This window comes from Chroicocephalus ridibundus, chromosome 5 (assembly GCF_963924245.1).
Source record: "Chroicocephalus ridibundus chromosome 5, bChrRid1.1, whole genome shotgun sequence".
NCBI classification, from domain to species: domain Eukaryota; kingdom Metazoa; phylum Chordata; class Aves; order Charadriiformes; family Laridae; genus Chroicocephalus; species Chroicocephalus ridibundus.
Genome location: NC_086288.1, coordinates 67,118,723 through 67,141,773, shown reverse-complemented (window position 1 = coordinate 67,141,773; position 23,051 = coordinate 67,118,723). Strand labels below are relative to the sequence as shown.

General features: G+C 41.6%; 2 protein-coding genes across 10 annotated transcripts in view; one reads left to right on the top strand and one right to left on the bottom strand.

Annotated features, from left to right (window-relative positions):
- The window catches only part of FAM114A1 (family with sequence similarity 114 member A1), a 37,070-nt gene extending 26,762 nt beyond the window's left edge, over positions 1–10,308 (bottom strand). For all 3 annotated transcript variants that reach the window (XM_063336074.1, XM_063336075.1, XM_063336076.1), the window contains exons 1-3: positions 10,221–10,308; positions 7,287–7,636; positions 5,055–5,142 (exon numbers count right to left, since the gene is read on the bottom strand). In XM_063336074.1, the coding sequence (XP_063192144.1) occupies positions 5,055–5,142; positions 7,287–7,628 (430 nt within the window). In that variant the 5' untranslated portion in view covers positions 7,629–7,636; positions 10,221–10,308. The remainder of the gene's footprint in view (positions 1–5,054; positions 5,143–7,286; positions 7,637–10,220) is intronic.
- LOC134516153 (toll-like receptor 1) lies at positions 9,549–20,569 on the top strand. Of its 7 annotated transcripts, none has more exons than XM_063336072.1 (3): positions 9,549–9,635; positions 17,952–18,130; positions 18,410–20,569. In XM_063336072.1, the coding sequence occupies exon 3, from the start codon at positions 18,471–18,473 to the stop codon at positions 20,430–20,432; it is 1,962 nt and encodes a 653-aa protein (XP_063192142.1). In that variant the 5' UTR covers positions 9,549–9,635; positions 17,952–18,130; positions 18,410–18,470; the 3' UTR covers positions 20,433–20,569. The 7 variants fall into 7 exon arrangements, with proteins under 7 accessions (XP_063192142.1, XP_063192138.1, XP_063192143.1 ...); XM_063336068.1 differs by lacking the exon at positions 9,549–9,635 and adding an exon at positions 10,466–10,614; XM_063336070.1 differs by lacking the exon at positions 9,549–9,635 and adding an exon at positions 11,184–11,300.
- Positions 20,570–23,051: the final 2,482 nt, after the last annotated feature.

Sequence of the window (23,051 nt, the reverse complement as noted above, 5' to 3'; positions counted from 1 at the left end):
AATGGGCAAGCTTTCAAGCATACAAGCTGTTTTTAAAAACAGAAGTCACAGGCTTCAAGTACAGACTGACAATATGTTTTGCCTCACTTAAGCCCTTTGGATAAAAGGTTTGCTGTTACAGCTAAGCTGACCTAATGGCTTCTTGGTGCTGGTATGGGAGATTCTGCTCCTCCTATGGTCCATACTTGTACCTTCTGCTTGCCCTTGCGCTTATCTCAGTGAGTTGGTTCAAGGAACTAAAAAGGCAGAAAATGGATTTTTCTTTCCTCTAGAGTTATTCTGATGTCAGTTTAGCTTCCTGAACTGGATTACCAGGAGCTCAGAGGAGCATGAGTGCTGGCACGGGGAGGAGGAAGAAACATGCAAGGAAAAAAGAGGTGCAGGACCACGCATTTCAGTGGCTGCTAGCCATTACATTGGCTTAGATGCAATGGTAATCCACTGTTAGAGCAGAGTTTTAACAGTACTGTTACTAAAACACTGGATGGTGTAACTTACTAAAAAATACATTTTAAAAGGAAGAGGGTAAAATGGTGACGATAAGTACAACTTGTGTCTCCAGATCACAGTAAGCCTCTCTCTGCCATCTCATCATCCCAGCAACTATTTCAGTGGATCTACCCCGCTGTGCTCCCACAAAGGGGGAAATCAACCTTCTTGCACCTTTTAACAACAAAAGAAAACTCTTCACCTCATCAACGAGGCAGATTCAATAATTTTTCTTAGTGTGACATCTAGTGTCAGACACAAAGCATGGTTCAGGCAGTGACTGCTACTAATCCAAAGGCATTACAGATCCTGTTGTGTAGAGGACGATCACATCTGCCTTGTGGTGGGGACCTTGATCCAAATAATGTCAAAATCAGTTCAAAGACAATAGGCATTTTATTTAGGATACAAAAAACATCACCAAAACAATCACTGGCTATATGTGCACACTTAGTTAAAGAGAGATAAGATACAAATTATACGGAAACTACCTTATTATTAGAAACTAAAATTGGGTAGGCTGAAGAAATTATAGCCATGCAGTAAAAATGCTAATCTGTTTGGGAGCTCTAAATCAGGGTTTGAAGGATAATGAAACCAAGATCCTTGGAACAATCATTTCAGCTCAGTCATAAAGAGAAAATAATGTAGGAAAGAAATCGTTTACAGTAAGAATGATCATTCACTGCGACAACCTCCCCAGGGACATGGTAGAGCCCCCATTGCTGGGAGTTTCCAAGATGTGACTGAAAAAGGTGCTAGATAATCTCATCTAGGCGCCCTTTCCCACAAAAGCCTGGACCAGATGATCTTTTGAGGTCCCTTCCAACCTGGGCTGTTCTACATCACTATTTGTCAAAAGCTGAATGTATTTGGTTTAAGATGTTATCTAGTCCACTTCAAACTGTTTCTGCTATTTTTATAGAGTACGATTTTGAAGAAAAATCTAAGAAATAGTATATATTTGTCATACTTAACCAGACAAGCAGCTGTGTTGTACAAAGATAACGACAGAGCAACAGAAAAATCACATACATGTCAGAGCAACAGAAAAATCACATACCGAAGGTGTTATTGGTAAGTCTAATTCCAAGAAAGCAGCTTTACTTATACCATTTGCTACACTGAAGGAAAGAGCAACATTAAAATGGACTGGATAATGGCAAACCTATTTTCTGATGTAAAATAGGAGACGAAGCGTTGGTTGAACTGCTCAGATATTAAATGGAGTAACTTGAAGTGGAATAATAAATATTTAATAAAAAGAAGAAAGCTTATCGAAATTCCCAATAGCTTTAATTTTTTTCTCTCTCTGTCTCTTGCTAGGAATTATCACACTGAAGCAGATATATGGTATATGCAGTCCCACACCCTGTCTATGACAATGACAGACAGTAAATACTTCACAGGATCAAGCATGAATTTATGTAACACACAACTAGGAAATAAGCCCTCTATATGAGGAATATAAACTATTACCTGCTGCGTTGATTTCCTGGAAGAAATCTAGTATTATCTATGTGGTCTTCCAAGCTATCTTGGGTTCGGTAAATCAATGTTTGATTTAGCATCCCCAGTTATAATGTCACAGAAAATAAATTTAAATGTTGTCCTAAAGATTTAGGATCCAATATGAGACTCAGGATACCATATAAGGAAATATCTGACATAGGAAATATCTAACTATAGGATGGAAGAATGTACATTTGATTTCTGCTTAATTCAAAGACTTTTTTTATTTAATAAACTAACAGAAAAAAAGTTAGATCCAAAATTATTAGATAGTAATATGGGAACTCAATCCTACCCTGATCCCAGGATCAGGAATTCTGTCTAAGTTGTAGATTCCAGGAAATGGGAAGAGAAAACAAGGGAAGTGCTGCTTCACATACACCTTGTTTTAGGCTCTTTCCCAATTGCTCTCCATCACTGCCAGAAACTAGATAGTACACGGACCTTCAGTGTGCCATAGTGCAACCATTCTCATGTAAAATTAAAATTATTCTAAAATTTTCTTTTTTCTTTTCTGCATGTGGATGCTCCTTTGCCTAGGCAACTTGACCTGTTCCAACTGTGCTCACTTTTAAATAATACTGATTCTAACAATATACATACATGTTGATGATATGCTGTTGTGGTTTGGGCCAGACTGGCCACTGAAATGAATGACAGATTCAAAATAGACAACATCACACAACCTTATCAAGTCAGGCTGCCTAGACAGCAAATTTGTTCACTTATTTACACTCTGTAAAGATAGTCATGATGCTGATATAGTATGTTAAGAAGTCAGTATCAATTAAGCATGAACCAAGATGATGTACGGCCTATACAAAAATAACATCATATCATTAAAAAGTCCATGGAAGTCCACAGAGACACAATGCTGGCAGCAGGTTTTATAGACAAGAGCAACAGCTGTAAAAAGGTATGCCAGGTTTACCAACAAAGGATACAACACACATTCTTGTTTGTCTCCCAAACATTTTACAACAGCATTCATCATTTTCAGGCAAGCTCACATCAGTTGCCCAAGAAAATATCTATGGCCATACTGCCCACAGAAAACATATACACTTTGTGACACTAAACTGATTGCTTAGTGAGGCCAAGACTTCTAAGCAACAGAACACTGAGAGTGAGACTGCCACTGCAAGCCTGCAATGACAGTAACTGTTTGGTAGCAAATAATCTTATTACCCACAAACAACATTAGAATATCTATTTGATAGAATATTATTTATTGCAAAAGCTAGACAGAATATAAATATGACTATCTCACAGTCAAAAACTGAATGACATGAAAGAGCTCTGTTCCAAGAAACCCATGGCTGCAACTATAAAAATGAACTGAAGAATTCATCAGCATTACAATTCCAACTGATGAACAGTAAAATTACTTTTATGCACATAAACTTTCTTCTTTAGTTATTTACACTAAGCCAAATTCTTTTCAGAATGCTGTTACGATGGTCTGAGAATGTAAGAGGGGCAAGGCTTGCGGACGTACCTCCTTCTCTGAAGGTACTTAAAAGAGGGGTACACATGGTGCTTAGAGACATGGTTTAGTGGTGGATTTGTCAGTGTTAGGTTAATGCTTAGACCAAATGATATTAAAGGTCCCTTCTAACCTAGATGATTCTATGATTCTAAGTCTGTGAAAGCAGTACCCTTTATTAGACCTACTAATAGTGTTAGGAAAATAAATGGGTGGAATTTTTGACACAGAGGCCCTTCCTCAAGTCTGAAAGAGAAGTGCTAAACTTTAAGGTTAAATACAAGTTGAGAACGCACGCAGTCCCACAGCTAGTGAAGCTGCCTTTGTCCCCATCGGCATGTTCTGTGTGTTCCCATCACTTCCCATTCAGCATTAGGGTGATCAAATGGTGAGCCAGATTAGGGCACTTACAAACTGATCCTGCTTACTTCATTTGTAGTTTTTTGTCCCATAAACCAGCTCCCCACGTCACTACATGAAGGCTACAGTTAGCATAAGAGAAGGAAGAAATACATTGTTGGGTCAGGGCAGGCTTGCTCCTTTCAGCAGCAACCTTCACTTATGTCAATTTAAAGACATTTTAGAAACCCATTCGGAGTTTAATCAGATATGTTAATTGGTTGGACTGTCTGAAAGAAAAGGTAGTTATGAACCTTTGAGTGTGGGTTACTGAAAAAAAAAGAGAAGATAGGGGAAATTAACCCCTTCTCTGAGAAATAGATGGAAATAATCTATTGCTCACGGAACAGAGGAGGAGAAAGAGGAGAATCATTTCACCTGATATGGGATCATAAAACCAGTATCTTTGTTGACTCCATTATTTTTAGCAACTAGTAAATAACTTTAATTCCTAGGTTCATCTTTTGAAGGTGTTTTGTGGATCCTTTATGAGAACTGATTAGTTAACAGCTTAGTAGGTGCTTTGTGAGAAATTCCCCACTGGTAACTAGGTATTTGCATGCTTCACTTTTTCTCTGTGAAAGGTTTCAATATGTAATGATTAAGTTCTCCTAAAGCCTTCGCAAGGATATGTTGTACTGACATACTATCAGAAATGAGAGTATAGGGAGAGGGATTATAGGGTCCATGTTCCGGTGTGACGTTCTACTCTCTGAAGTCTGGTGTGATAGCTTAACAGTTTCACTGGGTGTCAGTGAAAGCTGGAATGGTTTATGAGAAGTGAATTCATATGGTTCAGATAGAAGCCATGGTGTATAAACCACAAACATGCATGTGCATGAATCTGGGTTGGAGTGCTTTGACTTCAAAAACTGTAAGCCTTTGGCTAATAGTAATTGTATCAGATTATGTATCCTTTCTGTGAAGAAGCCACAATGAGGTAATTAACTAACTTTACAAAAAAGCCTAGCGTCTTGTCCATAATCTGACCTGAAGAAATATTTACGTGCTTTGACAGTTTAGGAAGGTCCTTCCTCTTGTTAAAAAAAAATCATGACTGCCAAGCATATCAGAACAAAACTGTCCATGAATCTTTAAGAGACAACATTAATGTGTCTAATGATGTCTAATGATTTGTTTCCATGTACTTTGCTGATTGAACACTTACCTACTGTGGCAGAAGCTGATGACAGGAGAGACTTTCCCCAGGAACCCCAAGCTCCCCATCTGCTTGCTTTAGATGAGGAGTCTGTAGCCTATAAGAACAAGAACATTACTCCACTGTCTAAAATTCATGTTTTCTAAAGGCAGGAGGAAACACAAAGAACCTCTCAGGCAACAAAATCCGGCATTTAATAAATGATGATATCAGCAAAAATGGCTGTGCCATTGCTTACAAGGGTATTCAGTCTGAAAATAGGCAATTTGTAATATAACACTTGGCTTCCCTAATCATGGTGATGCCTTCTGAGGAATGATTCTCAAGAGACAGAACATACAGAGAAATACCCCAGAATGATGACTGACAAAAGCTTTGCCGCCAGCTCCTCTGACAGATGCTTAAGCTTTTGTACAAAGTAGTCCTTGCACGAAAGGTGTCATTCTTATGGCACTGCAGGGTTGTTACTGGTCTCACCTCACCCTTTCTTCCCCCAGGAGGAAACCAAGGTCATCAACCTCACTCTGATGTCTGTGAAACTGATCATTTGACTGTTTCAATATGAAGTCAGATAGGCTAATTGGAACAGCCTTCTGTAGTGGGTTAAACTAACCTCACAGGCTTTGACTGAAAGGGGTTCTGCAGGCTCTACTGCAGAGCGTGACTTCCAGCTAAAGAACTGTAACACCTGGCTGGGAAGGTGCTAATACCGGCGTACACATCCATGCAGTGAACACACGACTACAACTTCAATGTGAAACAAGAGCATCCATGTAGAGAATTACTTAAGAATTTGGTGTCATACTAAAATAAAACCTATTTCACATGTAGTATCCCTGGGCAGACGTGCCCTTCTATAGCTTTATTATATTGACTGATTCATATATTGCTTTATGTTCACCGTTTGGTCACTAAGGCCAGATTTTTAAAGGTCTTTTCATTCCTAAAAGTGCAACATATTCTTAATGGGATCCTAAACGCTTACGGCCAGTGCTAGATTAGGTATTATGTGAAATTCAAGCTTCCATGCACAACAAAGCAGAATGGGAAGCTTAGTTCAGATCCCCTATTCCTGAAAGAGCCTAAAACTCCAGAGATGTCTTTACAGGTGTCCTACTATTTCTTCAGGCACTCGATCCTACAAAACCGTACAAGTTTATTAGGGCTATTATCAGGGAGAGGCAGGAACCCATCTCCTTCCTGACTCCTAGTGGGAGCTGGAGTTAGAGGCTTCTCTGCCTGAGTTTTCTCAGAGGTGTAACCCAGAAGTGCACAGAGAACTCCTGAGTTCAATAAAAACCCAGCCAGAGGAGGTGCTGCCCACCTTCTACATTTATGTGTGGTGTTAAGTGATTATCAGTATTCTATATTTAAATCATATTAAGAAACTGTTGTCTCAAGAAAGACTCCAGTAACGCCCCATCCCTACACAATCAATTCAAAACCAAAAGCTGAAGTTTCCCAAGAGAGCTCTGCATTGTGTAGTGTACAGATCCCCTGTCACCTCTGAGGTATGTCCCCCTCACTGGTGGAGGACTAAAACAATGTGTTTTGACCTTTTCCAATTTGTGGATGTCTGAAAATTTTTCAGTGGAGATGAGAACATCCTCAGCTATGTCACGTGTATTGGATTTGGATGTTGCAGAGGCCGTAAAAAAGTCTTGTTTTTCTTAAGTTTTCTTTTATTAACTACTTGCAACTACTCACAGGACTACCAAAGGTCTGCGGATCACAAATCAAAACCTACTGGCCTAGAACAAATTGAAAACTACTGGCTGTTTCACCAAGCCTTGTGAAACATACTCTGTTTTTTTGTAAAGTCAATGACTTGAGAATTAGCAAGTACAAGATCCAGTGCTGCATATGCAGCTTAAATTCTGTCCTCTTCTAGGTTCACTCTGTGAACTGAATGAAGCGGATTCGTACAGAAAGCCAGATAACAAAATCACAGCAGTATTATATCTATACAAAATGGACTAGATTCTTAATAAGATTTAGGCTCTGGTATAGTTTTATTTCAGCCAGGCTAGACAGACCAAATTAATATCACACTGGCAAAGAGAAATTCAACTGTTCCTAGTTTCCAAAAGCTTGGTGTTGCAATTAACTTATTTATTTCCACGCAGGTTCTCTGTATATAACTCCCAAGGCTTTTGTGAAAAACGGTATGTACATTGTACAAAATTCTGTCCTTACAAAGCAGGGAAGGGAGGGCTTTTATGGAAAGAAAGTATAACTTACTGGACTGCTTTGTTCATTCAGTGTTTCCTCAGATTCAGGCTCTGCATCAAGGCTTACGGTCTCATTGCACTCAGTGGGCATGTCTTCGGTCACCTCTCCACTGGCAGCCAGAGTTTCAATTATTTTTTCAGTCAAAGGGTTTTCATTAATAAATATGTCTCCTTCCTGTCCATTCCTGGCACTCTCAGTGGCCTGTCCACGTTCATCTTGTGAAGACTCGTGCAAGATCTCAGCTTCCATGAGGTGTGGTACTGACTCATGAGGCAATACCTCATTGCTGGGCATTTCCACTACTTCAGGTTTTTCTTCAGATGGGATGCCATCACGTATGTCTTCAGACATTTTCAATTCTGAATATAGAAATAAAATAAAAGTCTTTTAGGTTCCATAAACATTTGAATGACTATAAAATACGCAGCATTTACCATAAGCTGTTGCTGAAAAACAACACAGCCTTGACGTAAGGCCTCCTGAAGTACAGAACTCTGTGGCACATGCATCATGCTGGCACTGATATCACGATGATACTCTGAATATTCTATTCACCTTGCAGAACTCGAGTACGAAGAGAAGCATTACTGTTTTCCAAAATATGATTTGATGAGGGAGAAACTGTGTTCATTTGTCTGTAGAAGTCAAATGTAAGAGCTTCCACATGGTTAATTCCCTGTGTTCCAAATCAGATGCGTATGAAATACCACTAGATAATCTGAGCTCCGATAGCCAAGCAGCTCTTGTTCTCATTATTTCCACACACATGGGTTCCTATAGCCTGCTGACTGATGGAGAGGAGGATGACAAACACAGTGCGACTAAAACTGTGGTGATATCTATGTGTTGGAGAAGGGGCATAACGTGAGAACAAGACAGGCCACGGTCCCTGTAGCCATTTCATAGACAGGAAGCATTCATTACTCACACTGCTTCTGCATCACTTGTCTGAAAGGCTCACTGTTTGGGCAGTGTAATGCTTCTCACTTGCTCCTAAATTCCAGCTGTGCGATTAAACTTCAGTTTTGAAGCCAAAGTAAGCTTGCATGAGGTACAGTTATTGATTTCTGGGGGTTTTTTTTTTGGTAAATTACAAACCAGTTTTATCTTATTTACTTCTTTCCTTCCAGTGTAACTTTTTTTTTCTAGAAAAAAAAGACCACTGCACGGTCATCAGGCTGAGGATCCAGGAAGGGAAAGAAGTGGCCATTGAGGAAGCTCTGCAGCTGATTGAGGAGCAGCACTGGCAGAGTCCAAAAGGACTACTGCACAGTGATTACCAACACACACTTGCTGGCAACAACAGTATGCCTGCACTCTACTTAGAAGACAACCCTTGACAGGGAGTTGTCATTACAAGCTCCTGACTATATATTGAGTTGCATGGCATAAAATAAACTCACACAGTCCTCTCTGCAGATTTTGTCTTTCCATTGATTCCCATATTAATTAAACGTGGTTCAAAGCTTTGTACCTGTTAGGAAGGACTGAGGTTCTAAGAGAGACTGAAGAACGTGGAAAAAAAAAGAGGGCAAAATGCAAAATATAACTGGGATTTAGGAGAAATCTGCCTGAGAAACATGTATTTAAATTAGTATATTTTATTAAAGTCTATAGAATCATGTACATCAGTGGCTTTAGAAGCCTGTTTATCTAACTTGAATGTAGATCAGCTGTTTGAACAGTTCCAAGAACAGCACTGGGGATCAGTGAATAAGAAACATAAATACATAAATAAGCATTTGGTGACACTTACATTACTTTAGCTTACACTGTAACTTAATTATCGTTAGAAAACATACATTTACAAGTCAGAATCTTTGCATCTGCCGAAAGTATTTGCAGTTTTCCATTACAAATATAGCAAATACTATAAAACGCATCAGTGTAGGTAAATTTTGCCATTGTTTTAACAGTACTCACTGTGTGGTGGGCAGCATCACCTGGAGAAAATTTTTGTGTTTGTAAACCAAATTCCATCGTCAGATATGAGGATCCTCTACCAAAATGTGTAAAATCTGTACACACCCGCATCATAAATTTGCATGGGGATTAGACCTCGGTAAGAAAATGCCCCACACCAGTACAATTTGTAAAGGATCCCGCATAGACGCGCACATGAATTTTTGCAGGACTGGGCCATCTTTGGGGAGCACTCGGGCCAAAGTGCCTTAAGTTTTGTGCTAAACCGTCCTCACAGGAGCAAAGGAGTGAGCAAGAGCAAACTCCCACACCTCTCTGAAACCACAGCCATGCATGACCGGGGGGGAAAGGTGCCATTCAAAATGTCATCTGTGAGACTCCAGTGATCTAAATCAACTCGGACAACTCAGCCCAAGGGGAATTACCTATCTACAGGTAAGTTCATGGGAGAGACGCCAAGGCCAGCCCCGGGCCGGGCAGCCAGGCCAGCCCCCCGCCCGCAACGACCAGCCGCCCTGAGGCGGGGACCGGCTTCCCCTTAGGGTCCGGCGGTGGTGGCAGCTCCCGCCGCCGCTCTGTGGCACCTGCCGCCCCGCCGCTTGAGGAGTTTCATCCCGCCTGGAAAGCAAAGCTCGGCCGCCGGCAGGCGCTGGATCAACGCCTCCGTCAGGGATAACTTTTTTAAATGGCCGGCGGCAGGGCGCTCCCCGCTCGCTCGACGCTCGCTGTCGCCTCACCCTCGGCGGGACGCTGCGGGCAGGGCGAGCTGAGGCCAGGCGCCCTCGGGCGACTGCCCCCGCCGACAGCTCCCTCTGCCCCGCTGCCACCTGCCCCCGCAGAGCAGGAGCAGCCGGAGCGCCGCTCCCTCAAACCCGCAGTGGCCACAGCTTCCCCCTTCTTTTCCTTTCTTTTTTTTTTTTCTTTCCTTTTCGAAATCCCCTGTGGGGCAGAGTTATCAGTGAGGAGCCCGCAGCCGGTTTCAAAAGCGGCAGAAAAAGAAGAAATCGCCGTGCTCCTTACCGCTCCGCAGTCCCCCGGCCGGCGCGCCCCCTGCTCCTTCCCCTTCCCCGCCCCGCCACGTCGGCAACAGCGAGGGGAGGAGGCAGGGTAGGGCGGGCAGCCGCCGGCCGGCCGGGCCGCGGGGAGGAGGGGGAGGAGGGGGCGGGAGGGCTGGCTCGCCTTCCCTCGCTCTCCCTCCGTCTCCCTGAGGCCGACGCCTTGTTGCGAAGGGGCTGCTGCCGGCCACTGCCCAGCCGCCCCCGCGCTCCCGGACACTGGGCGGCAGCGCGGAGCTGCCGCGGAGAGCCGACCCAGCCGCCATTATCTCCCCTCACGGCCCCCAGCGGCCGGGGCGGGCGCTGACAGACAGACCAGATGCCTGTGGGACACGGGGGTCGCTGGGGCGGCAAAAGGGGTAAATTTGACAGCGCTACTGCGATAACGTTCATACTGAGGCGTTTTGGAGTCTAGTTACTGAGCTGGCGTCAAATTTCTTCCTTTTTTTGTTTTTTTTTTTAGTAGAAAGTTTAATCCTTTCTCAAAGCGAGCTGGTGGCAAACCGCCTACTGAAGGTTGCGGGATTAAACATCTGAGATTGAGTTTTTCAGGTGCTGCTTTGCACTTTCGTTATATCCGTGTTTACAGGAAATGCTGCTAAAATAAACCGGGGGGTGTGTGCACCTATTTCCAGTAAGTTGGTGTCAGGGCCGAGCGCCCATGGCCAGGCGAGAAATCAGACTTGGTTGAACAAGGGGATTGCAGGCTCTTGCCCAACAACCTGTTCTTGTCTCTCTCTAGTTCCTCATACCCTTTCCTCTTTTTGCTGCTTCATTTTAAGGCGAAGCCTGCCCTTTTACTGTGGTAAAAGGCAGTTCCATGATTCATCACGGCATCCTTCCCATCACTAGTCTTCCTCTGCTAAAGAAAGAAATGCTGTTGCCACAGGAAGCAAAATAATACATCTTGTGAATCACTGAGGGGAGCTGCTATAGGAGGTCACAAAATGAAACCCTAGTTCTCAGAAGGGTGCTTCACAAACACGGATCATACTACCTGACTTGCACACTTAGCAGGCAAAAGACTCTAAAGTTTCCCATTAAGGTAGGCGGTAGCAGAACAAATGTTTGTATATAAGTTTATTTTGAAGGCTTTTCAATGACAATTTAAGTATCAGGGCATGCTGGTAGTTCTAGCATCTGTTAGGTTAATTTAATAATGTTTAGATGTGTTTATTGAAAATGAAATCTAGAGCGGCCCTAAGGATTTCCCTCTGCTTTTCAGTGGAGCTTGTGGAGGAGTAACAGCAGTGTTTTAGGAAGAATTAAAATAGGTGGAGCTCAATAGCCAGAGGTTGGTTTTCCCCATGATGGATGGTAATTTTGTCTGTAAAGTGGATCTTGTACTATAGATTCTGTACAAGGCCATGCATGTTTTAGAACTGCAAGACAGAGTATTAATCACTATTGTAATATAAAGTTATTTCTTCAGGAGGAAATTAACATTGTAAGTGTGTAAATGTGTATGTCTGTCTATTGGGATAGAAGGATGTATTAGTTTCCCAAGTTCCTAAATTACTTTCATGAATTTAGCAGTTGCATTTTCTAATTTTCTTTCACTTTTCCAGTAATTGATTTCACTTGTATTTTCTCACTATGGTAATATTGCAAATGGTTTTGGAATAAATAAGCAATAGAGATTGAACAGTTCTGCTCATCTGCAATTTCACTGAAATTTGTTATTACTCTGAGTATTAACACCTTCCTCATGGGTTTCCAAAAAAATACTTGCCTTTTAATAAATAAATAAATGTAAAGAAAAGATGGAAGGAAACAACTACATTTGGCTGCTTTTAGCAAACACAGAATGTACATAATATTTGAGAAGTATATTCATCTTCTAGTGATTCCACTGGTAAATCTGAGTGGTAAATCTGAAGGCTAGGGGCATGCAATTAATGGTAATATGGTTATTTTGCTGTTTAACGTATGCTTTATAGCATGTAGGCAGAACTGGAGACCTCAAACTATGCAGTGGCCAGCTCACACTGTCACTTAATTGAAGAGGTACTCTCGAATAAGAGTCTCTAATTTAAGGCAGTTATTACATGTTAACCAAATGTATGTCTGGTTCTGTATTCATTAGACTAATAGGTTATATTCAAGCAGTTAAACTATTATACTACAAAACGGGAATGAATGTCTGGTAGACGGTCTTACCTTAGGATTTTATCTCATCCTAAGGATGGATAGCAAAATCTTTCCAGCTAAGGGCAGACAATGGTGAGGTTTGTAACAACATTATAAGGTGTCATTTGCAAACCAGCCATGAATACTCTTGTCTATATTGACAGAAATGCAGAGTACCACCATAAGGCTCATCAGCGTAACAGTGGAGAATATAAGTTGTCCATATTCTGTCACTTACTACCTGTCCTGTTTTTTCATTTCTTTTTGAATGACCTCTTTTCACTTGAAGCTGAGAAATTAATTGCAATGTACAGAATAAGCTTTAAAGTGAAAAAGTAATTTTTAAGATTATTTCCTCTGCTTCCTGAGTCACTGAAATGTTAAATCATGAATGTGTTGTGGTATGTTAACTCAGAAAGGTAGGTCGTAGTGTGACAATTTGGTGTTTAGATCTCACCTGAGATGGAATTTCTGAGCAATGTTATACAGAAATAAAGAGATACTGGTTTATGTCTTTGCCAGGACAATAACCCAAGTGTTCGGGCCTTCAGTACCAAACTCGCTCCTCTGTTTTAATAAAAAAAAAAAAAAAAAAAAGGAAGGGAAAAAAAAAGGAAAAAAAGACCACACCCACTGTTTCCATGTCCACTATTTAACCCAATCACAACACTGCTGGAGCAGGAGAGAGATTATTTTTCCATTCCCATTAAATGGAAATTAAAATAAGACAAACAGTACTTTTATAAAAGAGCCTTGATAAGAACTTGACAACTGAATTGGTAAAGCAGTGTAAAACTTGCTCAAAAGAAGTACTTATTTTCATATTAATTTGATGGAGACAGAAAGTTGGTAAAAAGATTAATTTTTTTCCCTGCTTAATCTATTGCAAAGCATGAAAACACGTACCAATATATATTATATATATAAATAATAATTAAATAATGGGGAAATTACAGTAATGTTGTATGTGGAAAATACATTTGGAGGAAAGCAAATGCCATTTCATAAATTGTCAGTAGGTGGCGCAAACATTTATATAAAAAGTTTGGGCGTTCCTAAGTATTGTTACACAGTAAGATAGAGTTACAGGAAGTTTTCTTTTTATCTTTTCCTGACTACATTCTCTGCTTTTTCGGAGAGCAGGGATTTATGGTGAGAAACTTTTCATTTTATTGATTTTATGTGGCTGCTACTTAACTAAAATTGTTTTATATTCTGCATCTTATTTGAAAATGAGCCATGTTTTCTATAGAGGGTTATTAGGAAGTGGTATGATGTACTTTCAAGTGTAAGGGTAAGAAATTAGAGTAAAGTTGCTTATGGTCAGTAATTTATCCAAAGAAGCTGGCCAAATAGCAGTCTGTCTGTATTAGCAGTAGAGACCATGTGAAAGACATATTTTTAACATTAGAGTTTTGTATTATGCTGATAACTTGCGAAGTGCAAGTAAAACTGAATACTGAACCGTCTTATCTCAAGGCATTCTGTACATTTCTTATATAAAAGTTTAGTCAGTTCATATCGAGTTTATATTGGAAAAACTGTTAAAATCTCAATTTTGATCTCTCACTGTTTAAACAACAGGACAATTTCTTGCTATGATCTTGATTTGTTTACCCTACTGGATTGCTTCTCTGCTTATTTCTTGATAGTGCTCTTTTGGTAAAGTTTGAAGACTGGAGGATACTTCTGAATTAAAAAGGATATGACTATAAAGGATATTTTCTCCAGTGTTAGCTCCCAAATCATGGGTCATGTGTTATAAGAGCTGTTAATTTTGTTGGTTCATAGGATATTCTAAAGAAAGTTTGAAGGTACTCATAAATAATTTGACTGAAGGCCAGGATATAGGAATGAGAAGGAAAATTAAGCATGTGTGGAATAATTGTATCTTTCTTTCACCTAGTCCCTGGATATTGCTGAAATTTTGTCAAATTAGGAAATAATGATTTGAAGGTAGATTTTTTTTTTCAGGTTTCTCTTGAAGCTATGTATTTTGTTTGAATATATACACATTAGTGGTGTTGCCCAAACAATTGGAAGAACAAGATAGAGAATGCTGATTATCTTTTGTTCTTTACACATGCCCAAATGTCTTTTGAGGGTTATGATGGTAAAACTGCATATAATTTTTCCAAATGAAAATCTGGAAAAAGACTGTAAAAGTTTTGCCATGTTGCCCCACTATTTCTAGATGATTTCCAAGCCTAGTTTCATGCATTCTTTACAAAACAAGATCTCAGTGGACTGTTTTTTGTTGTACTGTTGCAAATTCATAATATAGGAAATCTATGATGTACTCGCCATCGTGGAAATTTGGTGGGATGACTCACATGACTGGAGTGCTGCATTGTATGGCTACAAACTCTTCAGAAGGGACAGGCAAGGAAGGAGAGGATGGTGGGGTGGCTCTGTGTGTTAGGGAGTATTATGAATGTCAAGAGCTTAATGATGGTAACAATAGGGTTGAGTGTTTATGGGCGAGAATCAGGGGGAGGGCCAACAAGGCTGATATTAGTCTGTTATGGACTGCCCAACTGGGATGTAGAGGTAGATGAAATATTCTACAAGCAGCTGTGAGAAACCTCAAGATCACCGGCCCTTGTACTGGTGGAAGACTTCAACCTACCAGATATCAGCTGGGAACACAATACGGCTGAGAGGGAGCAGAGCAGTTTAGGAAGTTCCTGGAGTGTGTTGGGGAAGCTGTGTCAGCTTCCTGACACAGCTGGTGGGGGAACCAACTAGGAAGGAGCCCTGCTGGATCTGCTGTTTGTAAATAGAGAAGGACTTGTGGGGGATGTGACAGTTGGAGGCCGTCTTGGGCTTAGTGAGCATGAAAGGATAGAGTTTCCAATTCTCAGAGAAGAAAGCGGGGGGGATAGCAGAACTGCCACATGGAACTAAGCATTCAAAGCCAGGCTGGATGAGGCTTTGAGCAGCCTGGTCTAGTGGGAGGTGTCCCTGCCCATGGCAGGGGGGTTGGAACTGAATGATCTTTAAGGTTCCTTCCAACCTGAACCATTCTATGATTTCTGGAGGGCAGACTTGGTCTTTTCAAGAGTCCCTTGGGAGGCAGTGCTGAAAGGCAAAGGAGTCTGGGAAGGCTGGACGTTTTGCAAGAAGGAAGTCTTAAAAACGCAGGAGCAGGCTGTCCCCATGTGCCGTAAAGTGATCTCTCTGGGGAGAAGACCAGCCTGGCTGAATAGAGAGATATGGATACAACTCAGGGAAAAAAGGAGAGTTTATGGCCTTTGGAAAAAGGGGCAGGCCACTCAGGAAGGCCACAAAAATGTGGTAAGGCTATGTAGGGAGAAAATTAGAAAGGCGAAAGGCCAACTAGAATTTAACCTGGCTTTGGATGTTAAGAACAATAAAAAAAGTTTCTATCAATACTTTAGTAGCAAAAGGAGGACTTGGGAGAATCTCCATCCTTTATTGGATGAAGGTGGTAACATAGTGACAAAGGATGAGGAGAAGGCTGAGATACTTAATGCCTTCTTTACCTCAGTCTTTAGTAATAGTTGGTTGTTCCCTGACTACCCAGAGCCCTGAGCTAGTAGATAGGGGCAAGGAGCAGAATGAAGCCCCTGTAATCCAAAGGGAGATGGTGAGGGACTTGCTCCAACACCTGGATGTACACAAGTCTGTGGGGCCGGGTGGAATCCACTCAATGGTACTGAGGGAGCTGATGGAAGTGCTCACCGAGCCACTTTCCATCATTTACCAGCATACACCAAGTTAGGTGTCAGTGTCAACCTCCTTGAGGGTAGAAAGGCTTTGCAGAGGGATCTGTACAGGCTGGATCGATGGGCCGAGGCCAATGGTGTGAGGTTCTACAAGGCCAAGTGCCGGGTCCTGCACTTGGGTCACAACAACCCCACACAGCGCTACAGGCTTGGGGCAGAGTGGCTGGAGAGCTGCCTGGCAGAAAAGGACCTGGGGGTGTTGGTCGACTGCCAGCTGAATATGAGCCAGCAGTGTGTCCGGGTGGCCAAGAAGGCCAACAGCACCCTGGCCTGTATTAGGAACAGTGTGGTGAGTAGGACTAGGGAAGTGATCGTCCCCCTGTACTCGGCACTGGTGAGGCCCCACCGCGAGTGCTGTGTCCAGTTTTGGGCCCCTCACCACAAGAAAGACATTGAGGTGCTGGAGTGGGTCCAGAGAAGGGCAACGAAGCTGGTGAGGAGTCTGGAGCACAAGTCTTATGAGGAGTGTCTGAGGGAGCTGGGGGTGTTCAGCCTGGAGAAGAGGAGTCTGAGGGGAGACCTTATCGCTCTCTACAGCTACCTGAAAGGAGGGTGTAGCCAGGTGGGGGTCAGTCTCTTCTGCCAAGTAACAGGCGATAGGACAAGAGGAAACAGCCTCAAGTTGTGCCAGGGGAGGTTTAGATTGGATATTAGGAAAAAATTCTACACCTGAAGGGTTATTAAGCATTGGAACAGGCTGCCCAGGGAAGAGGTGGAATCACCATCCCTAGAAGTTTTTAGAAGATGGCTAGATACAGTGCTTAGAGATACAGTTTAGTGATGTTTTTTGTCAGTTAGATTGATTGGTGGACTAGATGATCTGAAAGGTCCCTTCCAACCTTGGCAATTCTATGATACTATGATTCTATAGGCTGTGTTAGATCAAGGAGAATGTACGTTTTAGACCCAGTAATGTAATTCTGAGAAAGCTTGTGGAATGGTTAATGGTACAGAGGATGCAGGCCTCGAGGTTGTAGCTTTGGTCCAACAAGTGACAGCTATTACTGTCTCATTGTAGAGTCACTAGAAATATAAACTAAATTTAGCCATTTCAATATTAAGGGAAAGTCAAAAGCCAGTGCAATCATGAATAAGCACTACGGAAAGCTTCATACAACAACTACAATTTAAAAGTAATGGGAGGAAAAGGGGAAGAATGTTCCAAGAAAACAAAAAGATTTCAGAAATCTGGAAAACAATTTTAAATAAAGATTTACACCTATAAAAATGTTTGCTAAGTTCTTACCAGTTCCTCTTTCAGAAAGGCAGTCTCATGGATTTATGGCAATATCTAAAAGGAGATTTAAGGCAGTATTCACAATGGCTGACTTAAATAAGGGGAGGCTGGCTACCCTGAAGTCCTACATTCAGAAAGGAAAAGTGTCTTCCATTAGGGAAAATCAAAGCAAAGCCACAGTTATGATTTTTCTCTAAATTGTGTTTAAGTAAGCCTGTCTCTCACAACAGAGACATTTGAGGTCAGTGTCCTTATATCAGGGCTAAATTTTGTGTATACAGGTTCTACAACTGGTATTTTTGTGTGTAGCATGCAAATATTTTCAATGTGTATTTGGTGTCCTCTGGTTACACCTAACAAATCAGACACGGGGACACCCCACTTTCAGAGTCTAAATCCAGGAGATGCTTAAGCCCAGACAAGAACCAGACTTCTATGGACTTTCCCATAGCATAAATATAGAACATCCTACCTCTCGCCCCAGTTTCCCCGGTTAAAATGAGCACTAATGACCAATCTCAGCTACCTAAAGACATTCAGACTTTGATTAACTCTCTCGAACCTCTGTCCTATGTTTCAGTCCAGGTTTTATAGTCCCAAGTCAATTTAAAAAAAATATCTGAGTTTTGTTCACATCCTTCAAGAGAGAATCTGAGGAGAGGACGACCATACTGACCTCAGATATTGTACTTTCTGCTCAAAGCGTATTATACAGTTGTGGGAAGCCTTCATAATATATTGGATCACAGCAGTAATTTTGTAAGTATGCAGCAAATTTTAGTCACATATGAAATCAGGCATGTTTTGTGAGAAACAGACTCATTATATATTAAATACAGCATATTTACCAAATAGAAGTTTCAGTGGTGTTCTCTTAATAAAGAATGCCCCTCCTGAATGATAATAGGTGACTGTTGTTTTTTTGGCTCAAAGGGAAAGATGAGAAATTGCAACCTTAAAAAATCAATCTGTATGGTAGCTCCTGCATAGCCACTTAATGATACACTCTGGTTTTTATTTTTGTTTGTTTTGCTACAGGATTAGAACAAAGATAGACAGATAAGAAAAGTATTGAGCATCTCCAAGGAACCAGAAACCAATGACAGGAAAAATGGGATCTCTCAGAAACTTTTTTCTTTACAAGTGTCTGTTTGCATTAACGTTTTGGAACCATGTCAGCCTGTCTGTGGAAAATGAACTCTTTACATCTGTTTCTAACTATTTTCCAGAAGATGGCTCTGACAAAAAAGTCAAGAGCCTGCCACTCCTGTATACAAATAATCATCAGTCCAAAGCTAATTTTGACTGGGTTGTGATACAAAATACTACAGAAAGCCTGTCATTGTCAGAAATCACAAATGACAATGTAAAAAAATTAATAGCTTTATTATCTAATTTCAGGCAAGGCTCCAGGTTACAAAATCTGACACTGACAAACGTGTCAGTGGACTGGGATTTTCTTATTAAAATTTTTCAGACTGTATGGCACTCTTCCATTGAATACTTCAATGTTAACAGTGTAACACAATTGTCGGCCATCAAAGGCTATTACTTTGACTATTCAGGTACCTCTATGAAAGCATTGACAATGAAAAAAGTTTTAATCACAGATCTGTACTTCACGCAGGATGACCTATACAAAATATTTGCAGACATGAATATTGCAGCCTTAACAATAGCTGAATCAGAGATGATACATATGCTGTGTCCTTCATCTGACAGTCCCTTTAGATACTTAAATTTTTCAAAGAATGATTTAACAGATCTTCTTTTTCAAAAATGTGACAAATTAATTAAACTGGAGACATTAAACTTGCAGAAGAATAAATTTGAGAGCCTTTCCAAGGTAAGCTTCATGACCAGCCGTATGAAATCACTGAAATATCTGGACATGAGCAACAACTTGCTGAGTCATGATGCACCTGATGTGCAATGCCAATGGTCTAAGTCTCTGTCAGAGTTGGACCTGTCCTCAAATCAGTTGACGGAGTCCGTGTTCGAGTGCGTGCCAGTCAACATCAAAAAGCTGGACCTGCAAAACAATCAGATCACCAGTGTCCCCAAGGGGATGGCTGAGCTGAAATCCTTGAAGGAGCTGAACCTGGCATCGAACAGGCTGGCTGACCTGCCGGGGTGCGGTGGCTTTACATCCCTGGAGTTCCTGAACATAGAGATGAATTTGATCCTCACCCCATCTGCTGACTTCTTCCAGAGCTGCCCAAGGGTCAGGGAGCTGCAAGCCAGGCACAACCCGTTCAAGTGTTCCTGTGAACTGCAGGACTTTATCCGTCTGGAGAGGCAGTCTGGGGGGAAGCTGTTTGGCTGGCCATCGGCGTACGTGTGCGAGTACCCGGAAGACTTGCGAGGAACGCAGCTGAAGGACTTCCACCTGACCGAACTGGCTTGCAACACGACGCTCTTGCTTGTGACAGCTCTGCTGCTGACGCTGGTGCTGGTGGCGGTCGTGGCCTTTCTGTGCATCTACCTGGACGTGCCGTGGTACGTACGGATGACGTGGCAGTGGACGCAGACGAAGCGGAGAGCTTGGCACCACCATCCCGAAGAGCAGGAGAGGGTTCTGCAGTTTCACGCGTTCATTTCCTACAGCGAGCGTGATTCATTGTGGGTGAAGAACGAGCTGATCCCAAACCTGGAGAAGGGGGAGGGCTGTGTACAACTGTGCCAGCATGAGAGGAACTTTGTCCCCGGCAAGAGCATTGTGGAGAACATCATTAACTGCATAGAGAAGAGCTACAAGTCGATCTTTGTGTTGTCTCCCAACTTTGTGCAGAGCGAGTGGTGTCACTATGAGCTGTACTTTGCCCATCACAAATTATTCAGTGAGAATTCCAACAGCTTAATCCTCATTTTACTGGAGCCGATCCCTCCGTACATTATCCCTGCCAGGTACCACAAGCTGAAGGCTCTCATGGCAAAGCGAACCTACCTGGAGTGGCCGAAGGAGAGGAGCAAGCATGCCCTTTTCTGGGCTAACCTGAGGGCAGCTATTAGCATTAACCTGCCAATGGCTGATGGAAACAGCTGTGGGGAAATGCATTAAGAATCTTTCTAATGGAGTTTCTTTTGTTTTTTTTTTTCTTGCTGAAGCAATAAATACTTTATGATTTCCATTGGTTGTTAATGTATTTAACTTTTTGTTACAGAACCTTGTTTCTGCGTAGTTGTCTGTGCTGCCCCCTAACTGTAGGCAAAATTCAACTCGCCTTACTGGAGGTCTCTTGAGATTGACGTAGAGATATCAAATTGCAAATGAGTTTGGATGTGGATTTTGAAAAACAGCTTGAAATAATGTAGTGAATTTTTCTCAGCAGAATAAAATCTGGAGCGGTTGATATAGTCATGTGGAAGAATGCTTGAATTTCTGGAGAATTTGCAGAGCAGTGTTAATCACAAGGCTTAGGCAGCTTGGTCACAGGACTTCTTTTGCTAGAATTAGCTTGCAAGAAAGAAAATTACACATCCTGAGAGGATGTCTAGAAGTCCAGAGCTTGAGATAGCGTGGGTAGTGTTTTCTTAGATTCAGTGAAGCTTAAAAGGATAGGACCCAGATACAGGAGTCTGTGAACATCCAGCACAGGTGGACAAAAATGGCCATGCCACAAAGGAGGACTGAGGGAGGAAGGTTTGGGGTTTTTTTTTTCTTTAAAAAAAAAAAAAAAAGGAAAAGAAAACAGAAAGATGAGCTACTTCACCTTCTGGGGCTCATAGTTTGGCACTGTTGCGAGGGTGAAGCAGAGAATTGACAATCGGAGCTTTAATTCCCATCCTCTGGTAGAGTCCTGAAACCATTTTGATCCTGAGAGATACCCAGACCAAAGAGACAGAGGGTATCTGCAGCAACATAACTGCCTTCATCCTCATTGGCTGTATCTTGAGAAACTCTTGACTTCTCCACATCATGCTTTTTATTTAGCTTTCTACTTTTTTTTGTCTCACCAGTGTATCTTACTTTATGCTTATTATTAAAAGTATCTGTCCTTTTCAGACGAAACAGTATCTTTTGCAGCACAGCTACGAGTTCTGATCAGAAAGGGAATAACTAGTCAGAGGCTGAAAAAATTTGCCAGGTCTTGGGACAGCAGGTAAGATGCTCTATTCATGGAGTCAGAAAAGTCAGAAAGACAAGCTACATTTACAATATTTGCTGTTGTTTATAGAAATACAGCAGGCCTCATTACCTGTATTTATGCTTTTTTGGTTTCCAGAAAACATGGCTTGTCTCCGACAAACATTCACAACTGCTAAAGATGATCACAGCAACCTTCCTCTTTGCCCCCAGAAGGGGAGGTGTTTGCTGTCTGGAACACCAGACCTAAATGACCAGCAAGCAGGAATTTTTCCTTTCAAAAATGCATTTCAACATGAAGACGAGAGAAGAAGGGACGTTAAGATAAAATACTCATTTCGTATAGAATCTTTGCATTTTATCTTGTCTTACATTGTTATTAACAAATGATTTTGATTTTTTTTGCCTGAAGTCTAAGCAGGCGGAGGTCTCTTGAAGTCTTGAACTGTGAGCAACTGTTTAATGATTTGTAGGGGAGAGGTCACATTTAACACCTTTAGCTCTCTCATCCCACTTAGCCTCAAAATTAATGTAACACGCCTGTTACCAAATTGCAGGCATTTCATTCAGGACTGCAGAAAGAAATGTTTTCTGTGCTTCCTCTTTCCCTTCCAACTAATGCTTCAGTGTTTTAACATTTAACCCTTAGAAAATTGAAGATGAACAGATTAACTTGGTTTGCCTATCCCTTTCACACAACCAGGGACAGCTGGGTTGTTACAGAGTGGCTTGCTTGAAAATTTTCTTTGAAAGTCTCAGAGTTTTATCTCAGCAGCCCTTGAAACTTCTGTAATAGCTTTAATATCCCCTGTTGTGTGTGGAGCTTTGAGAACTCGTATGGCTGCTCCTGTTGGCCTGGGGACAGAAAAAAACCCTGAAAGCCAGAGAGTGCACCAGGAATCCTTCCTGTTACTCAGGTGGGAGCACACAGCTGTTGCCAGAAAACTAATTATTTCTTTCAGTAGTGGAAGGTTTTAGCAGAGGTTTGCTTGCCACTTTGGAAAAAACTTGGGAACTACGTGACCTCTGGCAATGTAGCTGATGCAATCATAAGCAGATATATATAATTACAGGTTTCTGGTATATGTCCAAAATCCTTTTGTGAATAATGTTGGAAAGGGAAGCTTTTAATGAGCATGGGGAGCAATTAAAACTTGTCGTTTGGAACCGGAAGCCCACGCAGTATTAGATTTTTGTCCACACTATGTGCCAGATAATTCACAAAACAGGTACACATGCAGTGAATTACTACATATAGTTTCTCTGATTCCACAGGAGAGAATGATTTTCGCAAGCAGTATATATCAGAATACTTCAAACGATTGTTTTAGCCTCCACCATACTCTGAACGCTTTCTATAAAAGCAGGTTTAGTCCAAGAAGACTTTTCCCATACGTGGGCACATGTGTTAGTCTCACCGCCCATGTCAGCCACTTTATCCGCACATTTTGTGAAGTGGCTACCCTTTTCTGTGCACCCTGGTGGTGTGAGACTGCAGCTGGTTCTGCACTGAGAGCTGTAACTGCTAATGCACTCCAGATAGGAGGAAAAAGGATTGTGTAAATATATTCTGATGTCAGACACCGTATCAGA

Excerpts from the sequence above, each read along its gene's own strand:
- LOC134516153 (XM_063336072.1), top strand. The coding sequence starts at position 18,471 with ATGACAGGAAAAATGGGATCTCTCAGAAACTTTTTTCTTTACAAGTGT.